Below are 19,612 nucleotides of genomic sequence, written 5' to 3'. Positions count from 1 at the left end.
TCATGCTCTTTCTTCCTTTCCACAAAGATCTAGGGCCAGTCTAAACCACAAGAAGGAAATGGCATTGAACAATTTGGCCCGTGATTCAAGCACTGTAATTAAAGAAGCAGATAAAGAGGGAGCACTTGTCATTCAGAATAGACCGGATCATGAACTGGAGGCTATGAGACATCTAAACGACTAGTTATGTTATGTTCCATCTCAGCATGGTCTCAAATTCAACATGATATTAGGATGCTATTGGAGGAAGGTAAATTACACTCCATGAGAGATCATTTCTAGATAACACGAACCCTAGAACTCTGCTTTTCTATAGTTGCCCTGAAATGCACAAGAATGTTTTTCCTCTCCCTTGGAGACCGACTAGATGTGATCCAGTCCTTGAACAGCTTTCCAAGTATATAGGCTTTTTTCTTAGACCTTTTGCTCCCCTGATACCATCATGCATTTAAAAAATACAGTGGATTCCATTAATAAGCCACCAAAGGTGAATGTGGATGCTCTCCCAGTCATACTGGACATTGTCTTCTTTAATGCCAGTTTCCCTGGATGGAAGTATTATCTGTTAGCACTCTGAGCAAAAGCCATGACGGATAGTCACATGTCTCATTTCGGAGGCCATTAGCAGGACATTCCACTTTAAAATAATAATAATAACATTTGATTTATATACCGCCCTTCTGGACAACTCAGAGCAGTTTACAAAGTATGTTATTATTGATGTATTGTCGAAGGCTTTCACGGCCGGAGAACGATGGTTGTTGGGGGTTTTTTGGGCTGTATTGCCGTGGTCTTGGCATTGTAGTTCCTGACGTTTCGCCAGCAGCTGTGGCTGGCATCTTCAGAGGTGTAGCACCAAAAGACAGAGATCTCTCAGTGTCACAGTGTGGAAAAGATGTAGGTCATTTGTATCTACTCAGGAGGGGTGGGGTTGAGCTGAGTCATTCTGTAAGAGTTTCCCAGGGTGTGGAATGCTAATGGCGGGAGGCTTCACTGAGTCATTCTGTAAGAGTTTCCCAGGGTGTGGAATGCTAATGGCGGGAGGCTTCACTGTATCCTGAGGAGGTTCTTTTGCATATGGATTGGTGCTTGATGTGCTAATCTTCTCTGCAGGGCTATTGTCGGGTGTGGAGTGTTTTGTTGGCCTGGTGTTTTTCAGAACTGGAGCCCATGCTCTGTTCATTCTTAAGGTTTCTTCTTTCCTGTTGAAGTTTTGCTTATGCTTGTGAATTTCAATGGCTTCCCTGTGCAGTCTGACAAAGTAGTTGGAAGTGTTGTCCAGTATTTTGGTGTCCTGGAATAAGATACTGTGCCCTGTTTGAGTTAGGCTATGTTCAGCCACTGCTGATTTTTCAGGCTGTCCAAGTCTGCAGTGTCTTTCATGTTCTTTTATTCTTGTCTGGATGCTACGCTTTGTGGTCCCGATGTAAACTTGTCCACAGCTGCAGGGTATACGGTATACTCCTGCAGAGGTGAGGGGGTCTCTGCTGTCTTTTGCTGATCGTAGCATCTGTTGTATTTTTCGGGTGGGTCTGAATACTGCTTGAAGGTTATGCTTTTTCATAAGCTTTCCCATCTGATCAGTAATTCCTTTGATATATGGCAAAAACACTTTTCCTGTAGGTGACTGTTTTTCCTTGGTTGTTTGATTCATCCTGGGTTTGATTGCTCTTCGGATTTCATTTCTGGAGTAGCCATTTGCCTGAAGTGCGTGGTTTAGATGATTAATTTCCTCATTGAGAAAAGCGCGGCTCACATATCCGTCTTGCACGATCCACTAATGTTTTCATTATGCCTCTTTTCTGTCGGGGGTGGTGATTGGAGTTTTTGTGTAAGTACCGATCAGTGTGAGTTGGTTTCCTGTAGACCTTGTGACCTAACTGAGAGTTTGCTTTGCGGATGACCAAGGTATCCAGGAATGAGAGTTTTCCCTCACTTTCTTTCTCCATTGTGAATTGTATGTTCAGGTGGATGTTGTTGAGATGATTCAAAAACTCCATCAATTCTTCCTCCCCATGGCTCCAAATGATGAATGTATCATCCACAAACCGGAACCATACACTGGGTTTGTGGGGTGCTGATTCTAGAGCTGTTTTTTCAAAATGTTCCATGTAGAAGTTTGCTATAACTGGGCTGAGTGGGCTCCCCATGGCCACCCCATCCATCTGTTCATAGAATTCGTTGTCCCATTGGAAGTAACTGGTTGTCAGACAATGATGGAATAAGGCTGTTACATCCTCTGGGAAAATCTGATTAATCAGTGCAATAGTGTCTTTTACTGGAACCTTGGTAAACAGGGATACAACATCAAAACTGACAAGTATGTCTTGTGGATTGAGTTTCAGAGAACTGATTTTGTTGATGAAATCTGCTGAATCTTTGATGTAAGACGAGGTTTTCCCGATGTGGTCCTGCAGGAGATCTGCCAGAAACTCTCATTCCTGGATACCTTGGTCATCCGCAAAGCAAACTCTCAGTTAGGTCACAAGGTCTACAGGAAACCAACTCACACTGATCGGTACTTACACAAAAACTCCAATCACCACCCCCGACAGAAAAGAGGCATAATGAAAACATTAGTGGATCGTGCAAGACGGATATGTGAGCCGCGCTTTCTCAATGAGGAAATTAATCATCTAAACCACGCACTTCAGGCAAATGGCTACTCCAGAAATGAAATCCGAAGAGCAATCAAACCCAGGATGAATCAAACAACCAAGGAAAAACAGTCACCTACAGGAAAAGTGTTTTTGCCATATATCAAAGGAATTACTGATCAGATGGGAAAGCTTATGAAAAAGCATAACCTTCAAGCAGTATTCAGACCCACTCGAAAAATACAACAGATGCTACGATCAGCAAAAGACAGCAGAGACCCCCTCACCTCTGCAGGAGTATACCGTATACCCTGCAGCTGTGGACAAGTTTACATCGGGACCACAAAGCGTAGCATCCAGACAAGAATAAAAGAACATGAAAGACACTGCAGACTTGGACAGCCTGAAAAATCAGCAGTGGCTGAACATAGCCTAACTCAAACAGGGCACAGTATCTTATTCCAGGACACCAAAATACTGGACAACACTTCCAACTACTTTGTCAGACTGCACAGGGAAGCCATTGAAATTCACAAGCATAAGCAAAACTTCAACAGGAAAGAAGAAACCTTAAGAATGAACAGAGCATGGGCTCCAGTTCTGAAAAACACCAGGCCAACAAAACACTCCACACCCGACAATAGCCCTGCAGAGAAGATTAGCACATCAAGCACCAATCCATATGCAAAAGAACCTCCTCAGGATACAGTGAAGCCTCCCGCCATTAGCATTCCACACCCTGGGAAACTCTTACAGAATGACTCAGTGAAGCCTCCCGCCATTAGCATTCCACACCCTGGGAAACTCTTACAGAATGACTCAGCTCAACCCCACCCCTCCTGAGTAGATACAAATGACCTACATCTTTTCCACACTGTGACACTGAGAGATCTCTGTCTTTTGGTGCTACACCTCTGAAGATGCCAGCCACAGCTGCTGGCGAAACGTCAGGAACTACAATGCCAAGACCACGGCAGTACAGCCCAAAAAACCCCCAACAACCACCTATGTTATTATTGTCCCCACAACAATCACCCTATTAGGTGGATGGGGCTGAGAGAGCTCTGAAAGAGCTGTGACTGACCCAAGGTCACCCAATTGGCTTCAAGCAGAGGAGTGGGGAATCCAACCTGGCTCTCCAGATTAGAGCCCTGATGCTCTTAACCACTACACCGAACTGGTTCTCTGTGTTGCATCTAATGGTATTGTTGAACATCACCCACAGCATCAGAGGCTGCCCATCTGTGTATGTGTGTGTGATTTTGAGAAGCAGTTGTATATTCTGCAAACAATGCTTTTCTAAACTATACAGTCACATGATGGCACTATACAGATGTTTTTTTCCTGCTGTGGGGAGGCGGTTGGAATCAGACATCAGACTTCTGCAACTGGATAGAATTGGAGGACAAAAACATCTACATGTGGATGACTGGAAGAGCAATTTCCTAGAATGGAGGCATCCAACATGGCCCCCGCCAACACCTTTTCTGGTGCCAGCCAAGTGTTTATAGATGGGGCTTTTGCCCAGCGGGCCTTCTGATTGCATTGCTGAACACAAAAGCAACTTGTGTTTTAAAGAAACAGATTGGGGCCATAAAGAGTTGACTGGCCCAATGAGAAAACAGTGATATAGGAAGGAAGCTGTGTGGATTTGAAGATTAAAAACTTTGCTCTCTCAAGATTTGAGTGAAGAGCTGGACTTTTTACTGATAACGTTGACAAAATGTCAGTGCGCTCTGCCTTCTTTTCTCAGAGGATTTAGTAGCTGTGGGAAAAGATTGAGAGACAAGTATATTTTGAAGTTATATTTCATCTTTATGAACCTAACAGTCCATTAATTGTTTAAGAAGACCTTCCTTTTATTGAGGTATGAGATGTATGGCTCCAGTTAAATTTCTACCTAAGCATATTTTTAAAATTGATCTGTGAAGGAGTAAGCACTTATCGCTTGCAGCATGCTTCAATTTATGACTACGAGGATTTCATCACCTGCAAAATACATGGCCAATGCTCAATTATTAGCATCCTTTTTCATTTTTTTTTTTACATAGAGTCCCTCTACACAAGACAACTTACAGGGGGACACTCAAGTGAAAGATCTTACACTTGTTCTCCCATTGTGGATACGCATGCACTGCTAGGGAGACGGAGTACAGTTGAATATAAGAAAATAAATGACTTTATACTATTGCTGGTCCCCCTACAAAGCAACGTGGAAAAGTGCAGGGTTTTCTATATGATCAATAAACATTGTACTGTCAGCTTATTTTGCTCCCCACCCCAGAGCTCCCAGACATCAGAGCATCCCTCTACAGACCCAGGCACTGACCTGCCAATCTCTTCTCTTCATCAGAGTTATGGAGAAAGAGCTCCTCCTCTTTTTCCAGCCACGATATGAGGTCAGGTTTGCCAATCTCAGTTCCTTTTTCAGGAGGAAACAAAAACACATCTATGGCTCTTCTATGTGATATAAGTATTCAGCCGTTCGAAGTCACCATGGCTGTGTCCCTCCACAAGCAAGACAGCTGAACAGGCACTGGCAGATACACACTCGCTGCTTGCCCAGCTAAGAAATGGAAGGGAAGCCAGTGGAGTTCTTATCCTGAGGACTCCCCCCCCCCACACACACACACTGGAACAATGCTTTAGAACTTCCTTAAATTCTAGTTCTATCCAAAGCTGGGGGAGAGGGACACCATTTTCTATCTGCCCAGATGCAATAAAATGCCATTCTGAAAGATAGGGGCCTGATTGCCATGGGAAAACTGCCACTCAAGGCACCCTTTCGATGGCTCTCCAATGCCCTCCCGTACATCCCAGCTATGATTAATAGTTAGTGTTTGGTCCATAACAGGACAATAACAAGGCATTCCTCACCTCTTTAAAAAGTCCCCCACAATGCAGACTGTCCCAGAAACTTCGTCAAATACTTTGAACATTTGCTTCCCCGTTAAGACTCCCACAAAGATGACATTAGTCGTCCTGGTTGCTTGACAAGGCTCTCTGGCCAATGGCATTGGTCACTCAGGTGCCCCACAAGAGACCCTAATGCTTCCTCTTCACAATCATCTGTCAGGAGTCAGGGAGAAAGGTGTAGGAAGGTCTCCCTAAAACCCCACAATCTGAGCGGGTTTCCCTCCCCAGATGTTCTTTCCCCTTTGAGATTCTGAGGGCCAAGCTACAAGTGACGAATGACACTTGAACGGCAAGTGTATTTCTCCCTGTTCACTTGCCCTCCACTCAATCCACTTGCCGTTCAAGTGTCATTCGTCACTTGTAGCTTGGCCCTGAGACACCTTCAGGACACATATGGCCTAATTCCCTAATTTCTCCCATTCTACTGTCCTTCCCCAGTCCTCAACTCTGTATCCATCCTTCCTCTCTTTCCTACTTCATAGTTCTGGCCCTCTTCCCTTCCCATTTTTTAGAGTTCTTTGAGCATGTAGTTAAAGGAGACTCAGGGCCAAGCTACACATGATGAATGACACTTGAACGGCAAGTGTATTTCTCCCTGTTCACTTGCCCTCCACTCAATCCACTTGCCATTCAAGTGTCATTCGTCATGTGTAGCTTGGCCCTCAGTCGACATCATTTACTTGGACTTTCAAAAGCTTTTGACTAGGTTCCTCACCAAAGACTCCTGGTTATGTTTAACCGTTATGGAACAAGAGGTCGAGGCCTCTTATGGATTAAGAACTGGTTAGGAAGCAAAGAATAGGAATAAATAAACTGTTCTTGCAGTGAAAGTACATAAGCAGTAGGGTCCCACAAGGATCAGTATTGGGGCTGGTGCTATTTAATTTGTTCATAAATGATCTGGAAATGAAGGATGTAACGGTCAAGTCAGCAGAGGACCCAAAACTATTCAGAATGGTGAAAACTAAAGCTGACTGTGAAGAGCTCCAGGGGGATTTCCACAAATTGGGTGAGTGAACAACAAGGTGGCAAATGAAGTTCAACGTAGGCAAGTGTAAGGCGCTGTACATTGGAACAAAGAATCCCAACTTCAAGTGTATGCTAATGGGGCCTGAACTTGCTGAGACTGAGGGCCAAACTACAAGTGACAAATGACACAGGAGATTCAAGACGGACAAAAGGAAATACTTCTTTACGCAATGCATGATTAAAATGTGGAATTCACAGCCAGAGGATGTAGTGATGGTCACAGGCCTATTAGTGGCTACTAGCCACATTCAGAGGCTGTGAACCTCTGAGAATCAGTGCCAGGAGGCCACTTCTAGGGAAGGCTTCAGCTTCTGTTCCCTGTTGTTGACCCTCCATAGCAACAGGTTGGCCACTTTGTGAGACAGGAGGTTGACTAGATGGACCCCTGGTCTGACCTAGCAGGGCTCTTCCTATCTTCTCAGGTGAAGGAAGCCCCATTTCAGACATTCCCTGTCTTCAAAGGAAGCATCTTCCCTTGAAATACTGCATGCAGTATTGGCACCCACCCCTTCTCTCATGTGATCCAGGCACAGGACTGCTAGTCAGGGCCTGGCCCTCCCCCAACCCTTGCCAGGTCTGTATCCAGGGCGGCAGAGCTTAGCGAATGGGCCTGAGCTTACCGGTCCTCAAAAGGGACTTCCTTACAATATAATAGCTATAGTTCATGGTATTCAGGAGAGGGCCAAGGAGAAAGGGATCCTCACCCAGAGAGGCCACGTTCCCAAAATTCTCCAGCATGACTTCCTTGTAGAGAGCTCTCTGGGCTGGGCTCAGCAGGGTCCACTCCCCCCGGGTGAAATGCACAGCCACCTCTTCAAAGAACACCTCGCCCTGGAAGAAGAAAAAGAAAGCGTTTCTCTATATCAGTGATAAGCTGGTTCCGTGAGAATTTTTAAAGAAATTCTTAAACAGCAGCAGTCAGGAGGCGATCAAAGCCTGGAGGCTTTCCCTTCCCATCTCCCCTTGGGGGCACTCTGGGGCCAGTGGGTGGCCATCACTACCAGCCTGCCCTCCACTCCAGCTTCCCTAGTGGGCCCATCCTTTGCCTGACGTAGAAATGAGGGCTGTGCTCCACCTCTGAGAAGGTCCTTCCAGAGAGAGGAACATTTGGGCGTGCAATAGAATGTTGGTATTTGGCTGAGAGGCGGACCAGGGCTTGCGTTCTCAGATGCTGAAGGAGACAAGGAGGGTTTGTTTAAAAATGCCCACCTCACTTGACCTGCCAGGGGGTGGGCAAAACTGTTGATCCCCTCCTGGTGAGAGCAGGAGTTAGTCTGAGGAGCTGCTTCCAAGCAGCAAGAGGAGCAGATTTGTTGAGGCAACAGCCAAAGAATCGGTGGGGTTCAACTCCTCCTTCCTTTCATTTTAGGATAGGATGATGTGCTTAGAGCAAGAAGTGTGTCGGCCATGGGTGGATGAGGGATGGCGGACCATTGGCTGTGTAACTGGGAGTGAAAAACGTGGTGCCACGTGCAGGAGGGATGGTAGAGAGGAGCACCCAGACCTTCTTCTTGCCTGGAGATCCTTGGGGGCCTGCTACTCTCCTTGGGCTCAGTTCTGATGAGTGCCGAGTTGGTCTCCAAGGAGACAAGAATCCTCCAGGAACCAAAGTCACAACAAGCAGTTTTTCCCTGAGGGAACTGTGGGCTGATCAAGCGAATAAATAAAAATAACGTATTCATAACCAGACCTGATCGATGAGTGTTGACCGGCTAGTAAGGGCTCACGAATCTCCACTTAATTTGGGGTAGATAGCCCTGGTGGTCTGCAGTCGCAGAGCAAGATTCAAGTTCAGGAGCAGCTTAAAGGCTGACTAGATTTCCAGGGTATGAACTTCCAAGGGCCCTTTCGCCGAAAGCTCATGCCCTGGAAATCTAGTTGGTCTTTAAGGTGCTCCTGGACTCAAATGAAGGGCGTTCTAACTCTCAAAAAGGACAAGGCCTGGCATGTCTGGAGAATGCTAGTCTCTGGCCTGATTCCCACAAACAGAGTTGGAAGGCAAAAACATTCTGCCCTCCAGTAGGGTGGCCAATTCGCAGTTGGGAACCACCGGGAGAGGCGGAGGTGCCTAGGCGGGGGGGGCATTTCAGGAAGGGGAGGGAGCTCAGGAGGAATTAGATTTATTTTATTTTACTTCATCTATACCCTACCTTTATCCCCAGTGGGGACCCAAAGTGTCTTACAAACAATACTGTAAAGTAGGGTAGGTTGAGAGGATGCGACTGGCCCAAAGACGCCCAGCAAGCTTCCACACCCGAATGCGGAATCGAACCTGAATCACCCAGATCCTAGCCTGTCACTCTACCTTCTATATCACACTGGCTCTCCACAGAGGCCGCCCTGATCTTTGTAGTCTGGAAATTAGTCTGTAGCCTGGGAGAACTCCAAGCCCCATGCATGCAGAAACTGGTAATTTGACTCTCCACATGGTACTTTATGAGTTGGGCCCAATAAAAGAATTGTTGTATTGGCCCTGCTTGGGATTCCCTGCACACCAGTACTAGACAGGGGGTGACAATTTTCCCGCCTTTGCAGTGGGCGGCTCCAGAACCAAGGGCAGGAGCTTGATTCCCTGCGACAGAGAAGGAACCGTTCCGGACCTCTGCTCCCCCTTTCCCTCCCGTACCTGAGCTGGCTGCATGGCGGCTCATTTCCCTTCACCACACAGAGATGGAGGAGGAGGCGTCAGTGGTGTCTTTTCACTGCTGCCCTGGGAGGGAGAGAAGGAAAAATGCTGGTAAACCTTTTTGCTGCACACAAATTTTCCTCTCAGATTTTTCTTTTGCAGCACTTCTGTCTTTCCTCCACACAACCAATTTCCCCACCCCCGTCCCAAAGCTAAGTCTAGACTCTTTTTCTCCCTCCTTCTCCCCTTCCTAAACCTGCCTCTGTGGAACCTGAAGCCACTTGAGACCTGGCCAGACTCCAAAGGTGCTGGGTTCGGATCCTGTCCTCAAGCCTCAGCAGGGACCTTTCATGGTTTGACACAAAGGGCCCAAGATGATCCCTGGATGCAAGAGGAGGACCCAGGTCTCAGGTTGTGGGGGGAGGGAAAGGGAGGATGTTCTCTTAACCCCCCTTCCCTCACTCCTTTCTCTCTTGTATTTCAACCCCACCCCAAGAAAAGCAAGCAGGTCCCTTTTGCTTTCATGTCTCCCATGGGTCTTTTATTCCCCACATTTTCAGAAGGGTGGATTTCTTTTGATTGGTGCAAAGTGGCTCTTCCTGGTGCAGGAGGGGAGATGGAAGGGATTGGGAGGGAACTACGGAGCTCATTCTCTCTCTCTCTCTCTCTCTCTCTCTCTCTCTCTCCAGCCCCTTATTTCTCTTTACTTTAGGCTTTGTATTGTAGCGCTCCCCCCCCACCAAAATCACCCACTTCTAAAGCCCCTTTTAGCTCACCAGCAGCCTGGGAGACTCAACGACTCCTGCAATGGGGGGAAGGCGAGGAGGAAATGGCTTTCCTATGTCCCCCCCCAAATACCTCTCTAGGAGGATGGTGGATTCTCTAGTGTTAACCCTTAGATCTCTGCAGCTGTGCTCTAGTTCCCATTCAGTTAAGAGGTGTGTGTGTGGGGGGGGGGCTCAGTTTGCACCAGCGGAACTTCTGGCTTTTGCTTGGCTTATTCAGGCCTCTTATGTCTCTGGAGAGGCTGTGGGTCGTGGGTGGAGTATTTGTTTCACATGCAGAAGGGCGTTCTCCCCAGATTATAGGGCTGGGTCATAAGAAATAGCTCAAAGAGCTCCCTTGCTAAGGGACAGGGACAATAGCCTAGGCAACCGGGCACTGTCTGCGGATGTAGATACTTTCCTACTGGATAGTTTGACATCGCTATGAGGGTCTGCATAGTCCACCCCGTGCCCCAGAATTCCTTGCAGCGGAATGTCACAGAAGGACCCTACAACTAGCCGTAACTGGGGGCAGGAAAGAGGTCGAAGGAAGGACAGTCCCCAGCCAGATTTTCTCTTTAAAGAGGTACGGTTACGTCTGTCCCCTACAGCCATTCCATTGCTCTCTCTACTGAGCTATTGTTTGCTGTACTGAACCATTGCTGCTGCTGTAGCCTGCTGTAGCATCCTCCTCCAAATGCTTGAACTTCCAAACGCTTCCTTTTTAGCTTTCGTTTCTCCAGCGGCCTGGGAACACAGCTGGGTTATCTATTCTCCTTTGAGGCTCACCGACGTGACCTTGCAATGTCTGCACTATTGTAACCTCCCTGCTTTCACTATAATCTGTGGTCTAGATGGGAGGGGGGGAATGAGTGGGTATTTAGAGTTTGTACTTTCGTCAAGTTGCTTTTCCTAACAAGGAGCATGTACTACGAGGATGCTTTCTTGCTTCTGAGTAATTCTATGGACATATATATATGATAAGACTGGATTTCTGAATAAAACCCCTTTAATTAAGAACTTGTGTCTTGCTCCAAGGGTCCTGGGATCTGTCTACCATATCCTGTTAACCATAGCCTGACAGGTACCTGAAGACCCCCAGTCTCAAGAGGGGTGCAGAGGATGGAAAAGGGCAGGAGAGCCTGTGGGCATCACCCTGAGACAAGCAACCCTGACAGGCAAGGAGCCCAGGCAGGGGAACAGCTCAAGCCGGGAGGGTGGGAAAAGATTGGCGGGAAGGAGTCGCCTTCCTTCCCATCGAAGAATCCACTGGCGGGATAAACTGTATCAATGCTCACCGCATGGGGGAAACGTTTCACTCCAGGAAAAACATGCTGATTTCCCATCAGAGAATTCACCAGGCAGGGGCAGCGGGGGCATATAAATGCTTGGAGTGTGGAAAGAACTGGCACCAAAGTAAATTGGAGGAGAATTTGCTGTGTCTCTTCCAGGTTCTTTTAACCATTGAGATGCCCTCTATGAGCAGAACCACAAGTGACAAAAGGCACAGGTTGGACACTTGTCAGCTTCCCTCAAGTTTTGATGGGAAATGGAGGCGTCCTGGTCTTGCAGCTTGACTCTCTGACGGCTGTCCAATGGACTTTTCAACTGTCACTTGTCCAACATTCCGCCAAGCTGCCTACATTTCCCATCAAAACTTGAGGGAAGCTGACAAGTGTCCAACCTGTGCCTTTTGTCACTTGTGCTTCTGCTCTAAGAGTTAACGTGAGAGAGTCCACAGTTCTCCTAGAGAGGCAGATTGCAGGGAGGGGGGGAGGCATAGGAAAGTCATTCTCCCCCCCCCCCATGAGTGGAGCTGCCTCAGAGTCTCTCGGGCTGCTGCTTGAATGGCTGGGAGGGAATCAGGAGAGGCCAGAGGGGCTTTGGGAAGGGGGAGTAGTTGTGGAGGGGGCTACAGTGTAAGACCCAAAGCAGAAAGAAAGGATGGCGTGATTTGAGAGAGCTCCGTCGTTCCCTCCCTGCCCCTCCCACCTCCCCACCCCTGCGTCAGAAAGAGATGCTTTGTGCAAAGCCAAAGACATCTCCAAACAAAAGTAGGGAATAAAAAAACCCGCAGGAGCCAGGAAAAGGAAAGGGACCTTTGCTAGGTGAGACTGAAAAGCAAGAGAGAATGGAGTGAGCGAAGCGGGGAGTAAAAGAGCACTCCCCCCCCCTCCAATTTTCACCCACCTGCTGCAAATTGTTGCCAGCCTCCAGGTAGAGCCTGGAGATCTCGAGAAAATGGCTGCTTTGGAAGGTGACTTCTACGGCATTCTATACCACTGAGATCCCTTCTCTTCACAAACTCCGCCCATCCTAGGCTCCACCTCCCAAATATCTAGGAATTTCCCAATCTAGAGCTGGCAACCCCGGCTTCAGAGACTCTCTTGGGCTTTTTGTGCAGAGCCACGGGGTGGTGGTGGGGGGGCTGCCAAGACATGAGGTGCAGGATCCAAACCGGGCACCTTTGGAGGTTGAGCTGGGCTCAGGTGGCTTCAGGTTGCACAGAGGCACATTTAGTAAGGAAATGATGGGGGAAAGGAGTCTGAATTTGGCTTGGGGGGGGATTGGGGAGGGAAGACAGGAGTGTTGCTAAAGAGAAAGAGGCAGACACAGAGAGATTTGCCCACAGCAAAAAGGGTTTCCCAGTATTTTTCTTTCTCTCCCTCCCAGACTGCAGCAAAAAAGAACCCTCGGTGCTTCCTCCACCACCTTGTTCCTGTGGTGACGGGAAAGGAGCTGCCATGCAGCCAGCTCAGGTAAGAGGCAGGGTCACTGGACAGAAGTGCAACAGTGGGAACGGTTCCTTCTCTACTGCAAGCATCACAGGGTTAGGCTCCTTGCCCTTGGTTCCGGCGCTGGAAGACGTCCAGGCAGGGAAAACGTCCTGGATCTGCTGTTGCTTCCAGGAAAGAGAGTCCTTTCAGGCAGGGCTGCTCTGTGCTGTTTTCCTCAACCTTGTTATACTGGAAAGATTTCATCAGCGTACTGCATTGTTGGTTTGGGTCATGCTTCACGGGAGAAATCCAGGGTAGAAAGTTTTAAAAGAAACTTAACAATAAAATAAGCATATGTGGGATGTGATTGCTGCTGACGGTGTAACAATACTGACACTTCAGCCGCCCTGAACTACCTGATCTGCCCAAGGAGGGTCCTGCAATACCGTAGGCAAAGATTCCTCAGAGCGCCATGGAGGAATTTAGTTGCTTCCTAGACCACAAGTTTCAGGCTAGGGGTGAGGAGGGGGGATCAAAACAACAACAACAACAACAAAACAACAACAACTGCACTTATATACCACTCTTCTAGACAGATTAGTGCCTCTCTCGGAGCAGTGAACGAGTTAGTGTTATTATTATCACCCGCACAATACAGCTGGGGAGCTGGGGCTGAGAGGAGTGGCGTACCCAGGGCCACCTAGGATCTGGGAGACCCAAATTCAAACCCACATTCTACCATGGAAGCTCAATAGGTAAACTTGGGCCTGCCTCACAAGGTTGTTGTGAGGATAAAATGGAGCGGAGGAGAACAATGTAGCCCCATTGGGCGAAAGAATTCAATCTATAACAAAAGCATGTGTCTATCCTGATTTGCAAAACCTTTGCTCTGCATGTGGCAACTTTACGCAGGACACCGAAGAGCAGGAACAGGGTCGCCAGCCCTCAACTGATAACTCCCAGAGATATTTGGGGGTGGGGCTAGGTGGCTTCTGGTGTCATGATGTCACTTCCATGTGATGGTTGCATAACCAGAAGTGATGTCCTAGTGTTGCCCTGACTACAGCAATGTGTGACATTGCCTTCGGTATGTGGCTGGAAGTGATATCTTGGCATTGCCACAATGACACTCACACACACACACACACACACACACACACACACACACACATTTGCTTCCACTGCTACTTTGGGCTACAACGGCTATAGTGTGCCACCAGGTTTCTTTCAGTAGAAGAAAACTATTTATAATCAGTGTAGTGAACAACAATTCCCCCATACACACTCTCACAACCTGGTGCACTCTGACCCAAGGGGACAAGAGGCTGCGTGTGAGTGTGTGGCATACACTGGAGAACCCAGGGAGAAGCGGGAGACGAGGGACACAGCCCCAAGGGAGGGAATGGCACCATTCCAGGGCAGAGGAAAGAGCTTTTCTGCTGCAGACCAGCACAGCTACCCACCTGAAGGTATTTGGAAAGAAGTAAAAGCTTTCTCAGGTACCGAGGACTCAAACCAAGCCGCACCCAACTCTTGCCAATCAGGTCTGGTCATAAAGGCAAGGTTATTTTTATTAATTTGATTAGTCCACTGTTCCCTCAGGAAAAACTGGGCTGTTTCCACATGGCTTGCCTGAAGCTGCGCCATGCCACAACATTGCAGATCGTGCCGGGGAAAACACGAAATATCGCGATTTCTCGCGCGAGTTTTGCACGACGTTGCGCAAAACTCGTGCGAGAAAATGCGATATTTCGCATTTTCCCCAGCACGATCTGCAATGTTGCGGCATGGCACGGCTTCAGGTAAGCCATGTGGAAACAGCCCTGCTCGTGATGGGTTTGTTTCCTGGGGACTGTTTTCTCCTTGGAGACCAACCTGAGGCCAAGGCAAGCGGAAGACCCCCCCCCCCTCCAAGGATCCCTAGGCCAACAGAAAGTCTGGAAGAAGCTAATGTTGCCTCCATATTTCTTCCCTCACCTGACCAGCCCTCCTTCTGACATCACAGTTTCCCCTCCCAGTCACATGGCCAAAGATATGCCCTTGATCGTTCCCCCGTGGCTGACAAGCTCCCTGTTCTCAGCACAACATCACATCCTAAAAAGACATTAACGAGGAGTCCAAGCTCTCTTTGGCTATTGCTTCAACCGATCTGCTCCTCTCTCTGCTTGGAAGCAGCTCCTCAGACTAACTCCTGCTCTCTCCGGGAGGGCATTAACTAGTCTTGCACACCCATTGGCCGTTCAAGTGGGGAGGGCATTAAAAACCTCTATATGTTCTTCGACTCCTGAGAGTACAAGCTCTGACCCTCCTAAAGATGGAGCACAATCCTCTTTTCTGTGTCTGGTGAAGGAGGAGTCCAGTAGGGAAGCCAGAGCAAGCGGCAGACTGGTAGCCCCCTGGGAGTGACGGCCACCCCTCTGGCCCCAAGATGCCCCCAAGGCAGGCTGGGAAGAGAAGGCCTCAGGGCTCCGATCCTCTCCCGGCTGCTCCTGTTCTGGAATATTTTTTTAATATGTATGTTTGAATTTTTTTCTCTTGGTGCTATAAAGAAATGCTTCTGTTTGTTTCTGCCAGCGTTTCGTGTCCTTTGAAGAGGTGGCTGTGCATTTCACCCAGGGGGAGTGGAGCCTGCTGAGGCCGCCCCAGAGAGCCCTGTATAAGGAAGTCATGCTGGAGAATTTTGGGAATGTGGCTTCTCTGGGTGAGGATTTATTTCTCCTTGACTCTCTCCTGAATACTGTGAGTTAGTAGAAGTTCACTGAAAGGAAGTCACCGTTGAGGAATGGCGTGGTCAGTCCCATTAGCCAAGCTTTGCCACCTGGGTAGAGAGATGGCAAAGGTTGGAGGTTCTCCTTGCTAAGAGGGGGACGCCCTGCCTAGCAATCCCGTGCCTGGGCCGCATGAGAGGGCGTCCAAAGAAGTCGGTTTCAAGGGATGCTTCATTGAGAGAGGGTGGGATGGCCTGAGCAGAAGTTTTCCTCTCGTCTGGGGTTTCCTTTAGCTCTGCTGTGGAAGGGGTCAGAGCTAAGAAGCAAGGGAGGGTGAAAGGACAAATGCAGAGGTAAGGTCTGGAGAAGGAAAGTCGAATGGGAGAAATGAGATACATTGCCTGTGATAAATAAGGTCTCTCATATTGTCTCAACGGGGGAAGAGCATCCAGGGATGGAAACCAGATGAGTGGATTTGGGGGAGACCTTCTTATAACTTTCTCCCTGGTTCCTGTCAGGCAATTGCAAGGAGCAAATATTAGGATCTCTCAAGGGGCCCCTGACTGACCATTGGCCTGAGTCCCTTGTGGGGTGACCAGGATGACTGACGTCATCTCAGCAGGAATTTTAACAGGGAAGAAGATGATCAAGTTTTTGATGAACTTTCTGGGCCAGCCTGCATTGTGGGGGACATTTTTGGGAGGTGTGGAATGCCTTGCTGTTATCCTGTTATGGACCAACCATGGGCCATTAGTCATATCTGGGTTGTTCCGTGAGGCGAGGTGTCTCCTGTACTCTGTAGGCAGGCTGGGTCTAGGGTGCCCTGAAGTAAGGCTTGGAGGGCTCATCCTAAGAACATAAACCAGAACTTGGAGCACAGAGCTTACTCCCAGTGGACAGGTTGATCCAGCAATCGGCTGGGTGTTCGTCAGGCTCAGCTGTAGTTGCTGGTAGGTGTGGAGATCTTGCGGCTGTGCTGTGCTCTAACCCAAGATGCTGCAAGTAAGTATCACTATTAGCGCCCTGCTCTGGATCTACAGGGAGCTGGTGCGCAGCCACTCTGGCACTTCACCTCTTTTGGGCCCACTTCAGCCTGGGCTTCCTGCCACTGCCATTCCTACAGAGTATGTCCTGAGGGTTACAGCCCTGGGTTCTGCCTGGCAGCTCAGCAGCTAACACTTAGTCCATTGGCATGGTTTCTCTCGCAGGCCCTGGCGGGGTGGCCTCTGGCACTGCTGATTCATCCTCAGCAGGCATCTCTGCAGTGCTGGGCCCTCTCTAATGGGAGTGTTCTCATGGCAACCAGGCCTCTTTCTCAAAACAGCTGTTTTTTGCATCCGGGTTGATAGAAGATGGAGTCCCTTGGGTATGGATGGCTTTTGGATCCAAGGGAGTTCAAAAGCATTGTTTTTGTATCTGTGTGTGGGGGGTGGGGATTTCTTGGGGTAACAAGTGGCACTGGCAAGACTACTGTAATGCATTCTTAGTAGGTGCCCCCTCACAGTTGACTCCAGCTGGTGCAGAACGCTTCAGTTTGCTTACTCTCAGGAGCTAGACGGAGCTTGACTATCACTCCCATTCTTCAGTAACTCCATTGGCTGCCCATCAGCTACCCGGCTCCATTCAAGGTTATGACCACCATATTTAAAGTCCTTCCTTACCTTGGCCCCTCATATTTGTGTGACTGCCTTTCCCCCTATGTTCTTGCCATGGCAACTTCTCTCATCTGGACAGGGCTTTCTGTATAGACCACTCTGTAATCAACAGCTGCCCACACATGTCCTTTCTCTGTGGCAGCCCCTACCTTATGGAATGGTAGGCCTGAGGAGGTGAAAAAAAGCTCCCACTCTCCTGGCTTTCCACAAACTATGCATAACTGAGTAATTGAGCAGGGTTTCTATCCAGTTCACAGGACTGCATTGTAAGAAAAAAGCTCAGAGAGAAGCCTTGGTAGGGATGAGGGCTAAACAATATACTATTCGGTGCTGTCTGTTGGTGTACTTATGCTCCTACTAGAGAGTTTCCACATTGTTAAACATGCCGTGGAAATTAGTGAACAACCAAGGAGGGGACCACTGTGACTGCTGACTAGAACAGCAACAGATGCATCAGACGAAGAGAACTGAGGTTTGGTCCAGCTGTCTTACTCGTGGAGGGACAGAGTCCAGGTGGCTTCAAACTGCTGAATATTTACGTCACAAAGAAGAGCCATAGGTTTTTTTTTTATTTCCTCCTGATAAAGGTGCTGTGATTGGCAAACCTGATCTCATATCCTGGCTGGAAGAAGAGGAAGAACAGTTTCTCCATAACTCTGATGAAGAGGAGGGATTTGCAGGCAGGTGTCTGTAGTGGGACTCTCTGTTGTCTTGGAGGACTGGGCTGGGAAGCAAAAAGGACTCCCCCCCCCTTATTTGCTTCTTTAATAACAATACTTGTATCAAAGGCCAAATTGTTCCATGCCATTTTCTTTTCATGATTTATATTGGCCCATTTTGGTTTAAGATTATTTTCTAATTTTTCCAAACATTAAAGCACCTTGTTTGAAAAATGTGCACGGAAAGTAGAATGGGGTCTGAGGGTAAAAATCATGAAAGAGGCTGAAAGAGGGTAGAGGTAGGATGTCCTTGTTGTTATTTTAAAATACACCTTTAATCTCAAAGTGATAATAAATTTAAAGATCCTCTGAGGAAGCAACGTGTGACACTTGTAAGGGTTTCCATATGATCAGTACATTCCTTACATTCCGTCAGTTTTTCTTGCTCTATTTTGTCCAAATTTTTTTCTAGGCTGCAATAGTCTGATCTCCAATTTTGCCCCAAATGTCTCTAATTCCTAATATTAGGAATTTGTCCTAATATATACTATACCTAATATATGCTATACAGAGGCATGCAGTGGCAAGCCACCTCTGAACGTCTCTTGCCTTGAAAACCCTGTGGTCACCATAAGTTGGCTTTGATTGATACAAAGAAAGAAGGAAGGAAGGAAGGAAGGAAGGAAGGAAGGAAGGAAGGAAGGAAGGAAGGAAGAAAGAAAGAAAGAAAGAAAGAAAGAAAGAAAGAAAGAAAGAAAGAAAGAAAGAAAGAAAGAAAGAAAGAAAGAAAGAAAGAAAGAAAGAAAGAAAGAAAACCATCTTGGGTCTTGATTTAGAAATGTAATAGAAATGTAATAAATAACAATAACAATAACAATATGCAGGAGACAGGCAGATATATAAATGATTTAAATCAGCCTTGAAAACCCTGTGGTCACCATAAGTTGGCTTTGATTGATACAAAGAAGGAAGGAAGGAAGGAAGGAAGGAAGGAAGGAAGGAAGGAAGGAAGGAAGGAAGGAAGGAAGGAAGGAAGGAAGGAAGGAAGGAAGGAAGGAAGAAAGAAAAAACAAACCACCTTGGGTCTTGATTTAGAAATGTAATAGAAATGTAATAAATAACAATAACAATAACAATATGCAGGAGACAGGCAGATATATAAATGATTTAAATCAGCAAATAAAACATATGTGCAGTCTGAGGATATGAAGTTGTCTTCTATGAAGCCAAACCACTGGTCAATTCAGCCAAGACTGTTCACTCTGGCTGGCAGGTGCTGGCAGGCTAGAATCTTTCCCACCCCTGCCACATCTGAGATTCTTTAAACTGGAGATGCCATGGATCTTGCACATGGAAATCATGTGCGTAATTTTTAAAAACTTTTTTACATATTTCTTTACACTATTCATAGTCTGCCTTACTCCCTGAGATGCAAGGTGGATTATATGTTGCAAGTCAATGCAACAAACAGAAAAAGATAATGGATTGAACAATGTAATTAGATTCAGATTACAGCAGTCTGAAACAAAGCATTAAGTGACATGACCCAAAGTGACCCCAGACAGCACTCGTGCAAACACAGTTCTTATCTTTCAAGCCCCCAGCAGAGGGCAGAGCATCTGGAAGATGAAGGGGGGCAGAGCAACTGGCAGTGAACTTGCAGGTGTGGCCAGGTTAACCTAGAGCCCAGATGGCAATGGGAGAAGATCTGGCTCTCGAGGAAGGCAGGAGTGCTTCTCCCTGCTGCTCTTTCAGCTTGGGGTGGAGCAGGAGATAAACAGGAGGCAGTCATCTCTGCAGTCAGGGACTCTTCAAGGAACAACTGGGAAGAACGAAATTTCAGAGCATGGAGTTATTGACACAGTCTTGCTGGAAGGATGCAAGTGTCCTCTGGATGTGTTTTGGTTTTCTTTACATGGGGCCAGCATGCAGGAGGAACAC

At 47.6% G+C, this 19,612-nt stretch overlaps 1 protein-coding gene and 1 pseudogene across 1 annotated transcript in view; one reads left to right on the top strand and one right to left on the bottom strand.

Annotated features, from left to right (window-relative positions):
- Positions 1 to 19,612, bottom strand: part of LOC129327904 (zinc finger protein 208-like) — a 284,286-nt pseudogene that overhangs the window by 16,796 nt on the left and 247,878 nt on the right.
- LOC129327014 (zinc finger protein 665-like) overlaps positions 11,234 to 19,612 on the top strand; it is a 75,592-nt gene continuing 67,213 nt past the window's right edge. The window contains exons 1-2 of the mRNA XM_054975394.1: positions 11,234 to 11,348; positions 12,606 to 12,691. Of these exons, the coding sequence (XP_054831369.1) occupies positions 11,234 to 11,348; positions 12,606 to 12,691 (201 nt within the window). The remainder of the gene's footprint in view (positions 11,349 to 12,605; positions 12,692 to 19,612) is intronic.

Source organism: Eublepharis macularius, chromosome 4 (assembly GCF_028583425.1).
Source record: "Eublepharis macularius isolate TG4126 chromosome 4, MPM_Emac_v1.0, whole genome shotgun sequence".
Taxonomy (NCBI): domain Eukaryota; kingdom Metazoa; phylum Chordata; class Lepidosauria; order Squamata; family Eublepharidae; genus Eublepharis; species Eublepharis macularius.
The sequence above is the reverse complement of the archived record's forward strand: the minus strand, read 5'-3'. Positions and strand labels throughout refer to the sequence as shown.